Source organism: Solanum verrucosum, unplaced genomic scaffold (genome assembly GCF_900185275.1).
Source record: "Solanum verrucosum unplaced genomic scaffold, falcon-dt-bn FXZP01000728.1, whole genome shotgun sequence".
In the NCBI taxonomy this organism is placed as follows: domain Eukaryota; kingdom Viridiplantae; phylum Streptophyta; class Magnoliopsida; order Solanales; family Solanaceae; genus Solanum; species Solanum verrucosum.
The window spans coordinates 1-10,244 of record NW_026020780.1 but is presented as its reverse complement, the minus strand read 5'-3'; the positions used below and the strand labels follow the sequence as shown (position 1 = coordinate 10,244).

The window sequence follows — 10,244 nt, the reverse complement described above, 5'->3', positions numbered from 1 at the left end:
GATGTCAAAGAAAATAGAGTTTAGTGTACGTTAAATATATTATAATTGGTTGAATGGTAAAACAAAACATTCTTCTATACCTTTCTAGAATCAAATCCTATTCTAACAAAGCAGATAATTTTATCTTTCCGTCTAGACTCAAAGTCGTTCTTGTTCATTCCCATGGAGCATTAATCATCCATGTTTATAATATTTGTGAAGTTTATCCTCAAACTTGTCTTTTCTTTTTGAGATTGAAAGATTCATTATGTCTACGAAATTTTCTTTTATTACAACGTTATTTATATATAAAAAAAAGATATAATTTTAAAAATAAGATAGTTTTTTTTTTATTTAGCTATAATAAAATCTTTTAAATAGTATAAAACAAGAAACATTCTTCTTCTTACCTTCTTATCTATTTATGAAATTTTCCCTTCTAACTAGCTAGGTTTTCTTCCTTTAGCTTGATTACTTGAAATAGTTTCCGGCAATGGCACAAAATATGCCTGATTGGTCTGAACTTCAACCTGAGTTGCTTGCTCTCATAGCTAGGCGTTTGAATCTGATTGAAGATTACTCCATTTTCCGTACTGTCTGCAAATCCTGGCACTCTGCAGCTACTAAGAACAATTTTAACAGTGACCTGCCTAGAGTTCCATGGCTGATGTTGGCTGAGGAGGATGGCAGTTCCTCCTGCCGAAAATTCTTCAGCCTCTATAATGGCATGATTCTGAAGAAGAGGATCCCGAAAGCTAGCAGAAAACTATGTATGGAGTCTCTGGGTTGGCTTATTACAGTCGGAGAAGATGAGGGTGAAGTTAGTCTATTACATCCCTTTTCCGGTGTTCAGATCGAATTGCCCCATCAAAATTCTACCGCAGATTACAGTGGACGCCGGACCGGCAACCAATGTACCTTTTTTAAGAAAGCAGTTCTGTCAGCTAGTCCTTCTCATACATCCGACTACATTCTCATGGTCATTGATGGAGGTTATATCAAGTTTTGGAAACGAGGAGATTTGAGATGGAACAAGATTATCTTGGATCTAGGCACTCGCTCACCACGTTTTGCACGTGGTCGTGATTTGGTATATTTTAATGGCTACTTTTATTCAGTAGATTGTTTGGGCCGCATCATAGTTTATGATGTTGCTGGCCCTCAATACCCTAGAAGTCTATTGGTTGCTCAGATACCATTCGGTCACAGAGGTTTTGTAGGGGAATTGTACATCCTAGAATCACTAGAATCATTATTTGTAGTTTCGCGCAAGGGAGTCCATCTAAGGTACTTCAGAGATGGAACAACAGATTTTCGTGTTTTCCAGGTTGATTTAGCTTCTGGCAAAGGGACAGAAACCAGGGAATTAGGGGACAGAGCATTTTTTGTGGGTTATAATGCTTCTATTTCAGTCCAAGCTTCTCAATTTCCAGGAATCAAGCCAAATCATATTTATTTTACAGATCATTATTTGGGATCATACCAAACCTTTGAAGAAGGAGGAGGCTTGGACATGGGGGTGTTCAACTTAGCAGATGGAAGTATCCAGCCGCATTACAACGGTGTTTCCCTGAGTCGTATTAGTCCTCCAACTTGGGTCACACCAACTCTATATTGAGTCAGACACCCTCCTTTATTTACTCTATTTATTATGCTGTATGTTTTGTTTGACCATGATTGTGACTATGTTTTAAACAATTACGACCTCCATATGAGTGATATAGCTTCTCAGAAAAAAGTAGGAAAAAAAAACATGGTCAAGTAGTTGAAAGTGAATTATTGATGTAACCATTGTTCATTTTAAAAATTCAAGTTGATTGAAGTGTCTTCTATTCTCGCTTTGATTTCGAATATTTAACCACTATACGCGTTTCTCAATCTTGATCTTCCACAAATTTGGAACCTGTAATGTTCAATGTGGTACTTTCCATCAACTTCCAAGCAGAAAGTGGACCAACACGAAGAGCTGATTCCTCCACCCTCTACAAAACAGAGAACAAATACAGTAAACTTATCTAGTTTTTATTCAAATAAACACCGAGGAAGAATCCTTACGTTGGACACATGTATCCACAGATCAAGTGTCCTCAGAGCTTGCCAGAAAACAGTGTGTCACGAGCTAATGACACTCCTTCGGTCAGATTTTTAACATGTCCACTGACCAGTAAAGCTGCTGTTGCATTTAGTGTCTGCTAATAGTTTAACATAGTGTGTGAGAAGTTGGGAAAGAAAGTCGTTAAGCATTGAAACGAGCTCAATAGTTGCTTCATAAGATGTGTATGCACCAATTAGAGTAACACGGTAAGGAGATTTAGGTATAGCAGGATAAGACTTACAAATGCATCAGCAATCAACCCTTTTTCTCCTGAGAGCACACATCTAAGCATCTCGGCGTTGTATTATGGACCTCCACCTCTCAGGCTTTCAAGAGTGCAGCGAGGGATGCCAAAGTCCACTAGAGAGAGACAATCTTGAAAAACTACTGAAAAATGTTAACTGGTTCTGATATTGACAAGTTACTTACATGGATCGAAAGAGAATTTCTCAATTTTATCTGGAGTAACGTGACATCAAGGACTAATCCAGGACCTGTAGAATTACCTCATTATTATGAACAGATTGTGACTTAACAGATTTACTTTCTTTTTAGTAAGTTACACTTAAAAGGATTTACTATAATTGCAACAGGGAACAATACCAAGAGGACTCATCTCATCTAGACCTTCCGAATGAACAACAACCAGTGCTCTTTTCATGAAAAACCTTTCGACTGCTTTAGCCATTTTTGTCGACCTAAAGAAAGGACGTGTTGATTACAAAATAGATCTACATAACACTTGGCACAACCACTGGAACAAGTCGAACAACTATGAACTAGAAGTCAAAACAGAGAAGATGAGAAGAATTAGCACCTCAATATTCAGAATGATGTGTACAAGATTCTTATAACCACATACTCGGAGCTTTATCGTGACAGTGTAATTGGAAGTTGAAAATTTACCAGGTTTCCTTTGTAAACTCCAACTACAGCAAAAGGCACTCTTGCTGGATTTAACATGGGTCCAAGGATGTTGAATACAGTCTTTACTTCCAGCTTTTTCCTAATAGGTCTAACAATCTTCATTGCCGGATGGTAGATTGGAGCCATCATGAAATCTATTCCAGCCTGAGCTACACACTCTTTTACCTCCTGAACCCAGTAACATTGACAAATAACCAGCATCATCAAATTAGAAAATCAAAGATAATGAGTAATTCTACTGATCCATAGGCTATAGGACAGTTTTTAGTTAATTCTTGACTAGTAAGAAAGCACGATGATCTTAGGCTGCCTATAATTTCTTTTAAAGGTTATATTTTTATCAATTTGAGAATTTCGTATACAAGCAGTTGTTCACAACAAATTTTCGTAGGCGCTGATTGAAGAAGCACAAAGCTCTATCGATCAGTATGGAGATGTGGGAACTACTACTGATTCTTTCTGGTGTTTTTCTTTTCTATCATCCTCATGCTTTCTCTTTCTTGTCTTTTTTCCAATTGATTCAATATTAGTATATGTTGTATAATTTGGGTTCTACCGAAATTTTACTTCGAAAATATGTCTATAAAATATCTAATTTAGTGAAGAGAGGCGACAACCGACAACTAATTGGATTGTATGAAAGATGTACCAATGTTATTAGTCGGTTACCACTCCGAAAGAAATTAAAACTTCAAAAATCTACACAATTTGGCATGTCAATCTCACCACTTAATTAAGTTAATAAGAACATATCACGTTAAGTTTTACATTTTGCATAAGTTAATGCATTGGAACTAGTGAACAATGTATACGTATTGCTTATAGAATAAAAAGGCCTAAATTGAGACAAAGGTGGAAATTGCAATAAGAATAAGCAGGTTTATATTTAGTTGCAAAATCTTAAATTATACAGTAACTTGAAGAATCAAGTTTTCTCTATATGTGTACATACATAACAATTACTAACATACAATCAATTTCTTCATTCTTCATACAAAACTTGAGATGATGCAACATTGATATAAGTTGCACTTATATGTTCTTCTGGTAAACACATTTGAACTACGTCTCTGTCTTCTTTGGATCAATCAAACACTAGAAAGCGACTTTTTCCCTACAGTCCAAGTGTGGCGGAGAGCTTCCAGATGGCAATACATTCAACAAGTCCTACATATTATCAGAGCAGGATTCATGTTAACAAACTAAATCAGTTTTCAAATATTTAACATTTGTTAGTGCATACCATACCTGTTAGTGCATCCATTAACGACCAAGTTCTTCTGTGCGAAGCTGAGTGGACTGCACAAAATGTTCAATTTTGTTAAACATGTGTGATGCAGAACTTGGAGTAATATTTTGACTCTCGAGAAGCAAAAAATTCAACATAGATTAAGAGGAAGGGAAATGTGTATGATCAATCACCTGAATCACAATGGAAGTAGAATTCCATGATCCACACATACACAAACTGCTAAAATCATTAACATCATAGCCACAAGATCCTCCTGTTGCCTCACAAGCTTTACAAAATGAGTCATCTCCTTCAACTGAATACTTCACTCTTATCCCATAAGACCATCCATGAGGTCCATCCACTCTCAATGGAGCTAAACTATAAGCACTACTATACCCTTGACAACTAAGTTTAGTCAAATTAATAGCCTTAATAGCTTCAAACGAAACTGCACAACAATCAGGTGGACCTGATCCATACACTACCCCCACTTTTTTTGGCCCAATAATATCCCAGCCCGTAAATTCCTGGTGCCACCATTGGGAATAGAAACATGATGGACCGGGGTGATAGATGTCAAGTTTTGTTAAAGAATATTGTTGTAACATTTTCTTCTCTCTGTAATCTGTCATGATAGTTGTTCCAAGTATTGTAATATCAGAATAAGTCTTCATTGTATAAGGTTGCAAGTCATTTCTTTAACCTTCACAAAACATGTAATTGTTTTGAATGAGCTCCCTGTCTCTCATTTATGACATGATGTTTATGCTTATTAACGCCATATGCTTGCTTTTCTTCATGCAGTAAAACATACTGCGGATATTGCACGAGGGTGAAGCAACTTCTTTCCCAGCTTGGTGCTACTTTTAAAGTTATTGAACTTGACCAGGAAAGTGAGTGACTCCCCATTTCAATTGCTTCCAAGTGCTTTATATAACCCTTATTCCACCTCCTTGCTGCAAAAAATGTGTTTTCTTACCCTAGATGTAGTTTTATTGTCATGAAGCAAAAAAATATCCTCTTTTGCTTTGGTCATCTATTTTTTGTATAGAAAGATTGACATTCAGCAACGAAAAAAAACCTTGAAAATTTCTATTAGGTGATTAGTTTCAATAGTCCAAGGAAGACTAATACATTTTATAGAATGTGCATGCTGATTCCTTATAGTAGGTATTTTTGGGATTATGAAGCAAGGTTCGAATTTCAACAGAGGCAAAAAAGTACTCCCACCATTTCAACTAATGTGTCTTACCTTCTTATTTATTGATCTATTTCAAAAAGATGTCTCTTTCCTTTATTTAGTAAATTTTCAATTTCAACATTCTCATTTACACCCCTAATTACAGTCCCTTATAAGGATGACAGAGAACAATAGATGTCTAACACCACAAAATTCAAAAGATAATTTTGGTGTGCGCTGTAAACAGTTTTAGTAGAAATAACAAAATTCAGAACTCTTCTTGACATTGTTAATAGTTTGTGCACAATGCCATTTGCCTGAACCTACCTAAATCATGGTGGACAAACCTAAGACCTAGGTTGGTGAGGGGCATCAGATCTTGATTGAGTAGGAATTATGCATCTGAATAGTTGTGGTGAGGTGTGAGCAAGCTGACCAGACCTCACAATTATACAAAAAAATGAATTTGGTTCTGGAAGTACATAGAAGCACTAGAACTAGTTTGATCGAGAGATCTGTGTTGCTATAACATGTTTGGTTGCTCATGTCTTCTAATAGATATATCTCGAACTTTGTGGCTTTGTTTTATCTTTGCTCAAAGAGTTCCTGACCCCCTACAGTTGCTCAAAAAGGCTGTGCTTAATTAGTTCCTCCCATCCTTGTTTCTTGGAGCATATATTATAGCTATGAGAGTTCTCTTTGTGATCTGAAGGTGACGGAGATGAGGTACAACAAGCATTACTAGAATGGACTAGGCAGAGGACTGTGCCTAACGTGTTTATTGGGGGAGAACATGTTGGTGGCTGCGACAGTAAGAATCATCAACTTATCCTCTTTATCTTTCATATATTTTCCTTAAAACTTGCCTGCAGCAGCTGTGGCATTTGTTTCTTGTCGTGTAGGCGTATTAGAGAAGCATCAACAGGGAAAGCTACTTCCCATGCTGAAGGATGCCGCTGCTATTCCCAACAATCCTGCCAAAGTCTAGAAAACAGTAGTTGTTAAGCTGACAATAAAAATGAAGTTGAGAGTGCTGTAACTTAACTGCCTCCTCTCCTCTAGTTTGGGTTGTTTAATAAGACGTTGGATTTCAAGTTCCTTTTTCTGTTCTTCCCTTGCCTCAGTCTCCTAAACATTTCCTTTTAGTACCTATTTTCCATTTTTAACTTGCCATCTGTTCCGTTGGGAAATATATATTGTAGATTCGCGTGTTTCCGGCAAGAGTAAATTTGTCACTTGTGTCTATTTCTTCCTTTACTAATTCACAATGGAGAAGATGATCTGAACTTGCATTTAAACATGAAAGAACTTGTAATTTGTGATAAGAAATGAGTAAAAATTACTAGTATAGTTAATCTAACAATAATGATTTTGTCAAAGATAAGAGAGGTTAGTGTATGTTGAATATTATATCTTCTATGCCTTTTTAGAATCGAATCATATTCCAACAAAGCACATGATTTTATCTTTGGGCTTAGACTCAAGTTACTCTTCTTTCACCTGGAGCATTAATTCTCCATGTTTTTAGTATTGGTATTATTTGTCTACAATAAATTGATATATTCTAGAAAACAAAGACAATTTTTTTAATTTACTCATAATAATTTTTTTGACTGTACAAAACAAGGAACAATCTTTTTCTCATCTTCTCTAATAGAGTGGTGTATCTATTAAAAAATTAAAATTAAGCCCAAAGATAAGGTATCATTTTGGACCATTACATTTCAGATAGATCTCCGATTCGAGAATCAAGGGTTTTCTTCCATAGCTTGAGATAGATTTAGGCAATGGCACGAAGGATGCCTGATTGGTCGGAACTTCAAGATGATTTGCTTGCTTTCATAGCTAGGCGTTTGAATCTGATTGAAGATTACTCAAGTTTCCGAACTGTCTGCAAATCCTGGCACTCTGCAGCTACTAAGAACAATTTTAGCAGTGACCTACCTAGAGTTCCATGGCTGATGTTAGCTGAAGAGGAAGACAACACAGATGGAAGTTCCTGTCGAAAGTTCTTCAGCCTCTATAATGGCATGATTTTGAAGAAGAAGATCCCAAAAGCTAGCAGACAAAAATGTATGGAGTCTATGGGTTGGCTTATCACAATCGGAGAAGATGAGGGTGAAGTTAGTCTATTACATCCTTTCTCCGGTGTTCGGATCGAATTGCCCCATCAAAATACCACCGAAGATTATAGAAGACGCCAGACGGGCAACCTATGTACTTTTTTTAATAGAGCAGTTTTGTCAGCTAGTCCTTCACATACATCCGATTACATCCTCATGGTCATTGATGGAGGCAAAGGTTATATCAGTTTTTTGGAAACCAGGAGATTTGAGATGGAACAGGATTATCTTGGACCAAAGCATTCACCCTGCTGCAAGTGGTCTTGATGTGGTATATTTTAATGGCTACTTTTATGGCGTAGATCGATTGGGCCGCATCATAGTTTGTGATGTTTCTGGCTCTCAATCCAGTAGAAGTCATATGGTAGCTAAGATACCATTTGATCTTCTTGAAGTTGCAGAACAATTGTACATCCTAGAATCACTAGGATCATTATTTGTAGTTTTGCGCAATGGAGTCCATCTAAGGTACTTCCGAGATGATTGCGACAGGATTCCACTTACCTTCATACGTTTTGAAGATGAAGATGGAGAGGAAGACCTAACATATGGAACAACAGATTTTCGTGTTTTCCAGGTTGATTTAGCTTCTGGCAAAGTGACAGAAACCAGGGAATTAGGGGACAGAGCTTTTTTTGTGGGTTATAATGCTTCTCTTTCAGTCCAAGCTTCTAAATTTCCAGGAATCAAGCCCAATCATATTTATTTTACAGATCATTATTTTGGATCATACCTAGCCTATGAAGAAGGAGGAGGGTTTGACATGGGGGTGTTCAACTTAGCAGAAGGAAGTATCCAGCCGCATTACAAGGGTGTTTCCCTGAGTCGTATTAGTCCTCCAACTTGGGTCACACCAACTCTATATTGAGTTAGACACCTTCCTTTATTTACTCTATTTATTATGCTGCTGTATGTTCTTGTTTTACCATGATAGTGAGTAGTGACTATTTTTAAACAATTACAGCCTCCAGATGAGTGATATATCATGTATGTTCTCAGATAATTTGATTACAGATACTCCCATTAGTTGTTATACTTCCTTGCTTCCAATTATGTTGTGTTGGAATGCGAGCACTAAGCAAATAAATTAATTATAATTAATAGTCACTGCCTTATCGCCAAAGAAAACAATTAACAAGAATTTAAGCAAAGAAACTGTGAAAATAAGGTATTATAGCCTATTACAATGTGCAAATAGGGAAAAATCATGATTTCAAAGGGGTTTAAATATCATGATTTTGCTGCAACAGCTGCTTCTTTCTCTAATCTGTCACGATAGTTCCAAATATTGTAATATCAGAATAGTCTTCATTGTATAAGGTTGCAAACTGTTTCTTTTAAACCTTCATTGACCATGTTAATTTACTTTTTATCTACCGCGCAAAGCGGTTAGATTCACTAGTTTTGATTTGTATAATGAGGTCGAAAGTGCCCAAAACATGTGTTTTACAAATATGAATTGAAATGTACAATGTTAAACGGTTAGAAGATTTAACGCTCTCAAATATTTTTGGCGTTGCAATTACCAATGCAATAGATCAGCTTTTAAGTTTCCAATTTTTCATTCTAACTTCTTGAGTTTGGTATATAACTTTGTCTAATATTTTAGAACTTCAAATTAATTTTGTCTAATATTTTATAACTACAAATTAAATTAATCAAATTTTCATATTAGTAATTAATATTTTTCATAACAAGATCTAAGGTAGCAAGTATATCACAAACACATAATTAGCATCTTATTAACTTGTAATAACTCTTTTGGATATAAATAAGTATTACTACTAGTAAATGTTCATCATGAAATTACATATTTTACATTTTATAATAATAATAATATCATGGCTATAAAGTATAATTAAGAAAATAAGAAACTCAAAACTAACTTTTTTTCATACTTGAATTTTTGTTTTATAACTTCATAGATAAAATATAATTTAAAAAATAAAAATACAATGATATGAGAATTTACTGTATCATTAGATCCATTGACAATCAAAATACATTGTTACATGCTCCGCATTGGTAACTTTTGAATTATCATTTTATATCTTTCCAAATAAGTACAATTAAGAAAATGAGAAAGAGTATGATAGTTAAGAAATTCAAAAACAAAATGAGACTAACTTACTGGTGTACCATAACATATGTCAGATACATCTAAAAATGTTATTGCATATTTTACCTTGGTTATGGTGTGCTACAAGGATAACACTTGGGGTGGGATTAGGCAGAGCATATTAAATTGGGGCAAGTGAATTGGCATAACATATCCAGATTCTATTATTATTAATAGGGATAACACTTATGCTACTTTGAGTATATATGGGTTGTGCCCTGGTGGATGAAGACCCAGATTCTGTTACTATTTTTTCATTGGACAACATTCCACATGAGCCAAAGTAGGATATTGTCCATTGTCATTGTGAACATTTTGGGTATTAAAATACATGGATTTTCTTTATACAAGCAACACTATCAAAATAAGCAAAAAAATAATAATACTGTATATACAAGTTAAAATAATTTAAAAAATATATATATTAAAATTTTAAATATGATTTGCAAAATTCTTATATTTTGCATTGATCATATAATCACGAAGAGACTAGGATATTCCGATTACATGTAGTGCATAATAAATAGAGAGAAAACTATGATATTTTTGCTAGGTACACAGTTGTAGATGAAATCCTTCCAAACATT

At 35.2% G+C, this 10,244-nt stretch overlaps 2 protein-coding genes and 2 pseudogenes across 2 annotated transcripts; 3 read left to right on the top strand and 1 right to left on the bottom strand.

The window, feature by feature from the left end:
• Nucleotides 1-433: 433 nt before the first annotated feature.
• On the top strand, nt 434-1,597 carry LOC125813066 (F-box protein At2g17690-like). The gene has a single exon (XM_049492554.1). It carries the CDS (start codon nt 473-475, stop codon nt 1,595-1,597), a length of 1,125 nt encoding a protein of 374 aa, XP_049348511.1. The 5' UTR covers nt 434-472.
• A 2,477-nt stretch (nt 1,598-4,074) lies between these two features.
• LOC125813064 (uncharacterized) lies at nt 4,075-4,909 on the bottom strand (annotated as a pseudogene).
• Nucleotides 4,910-5,007: 98 nt separating this feature from the next.
• On the top strand, nt 5,008-6,622 carry LOC125813067 (glutaredoxin-like; the record flags this gene model as incomplete). The annotated part of the gene is made up of 3 exons (XM_049492555.1): nt 5,008-5,128; nt 6,128-6,226; nt 6,318-6,622. Coding segments are annotated over 3 exons (306 nt in total), but the record flags the coding sequence as incomplete, so codon positions are not given.
• Nucleotides 6,623-7,175: 553 nt separating this feature from the next.
• LOC125813065 (probable F-box protein At1g65740) lies at nt 7,176-8,469 on the top strand (annotated as a pseudogene).
• Nucleotides 8,470-10,244: the final 1,775 nt, after the last annotated feature.

What these genes read in the sequence shown, in the direction of transcription:
- LOC125813066 (XM_049492554.1), top strand. Translation starts at nt 473, where the DNA reads ATGGCACAAAATATGCCTGATTGGTCTGAACTTCAACCTGAGTTGCTT.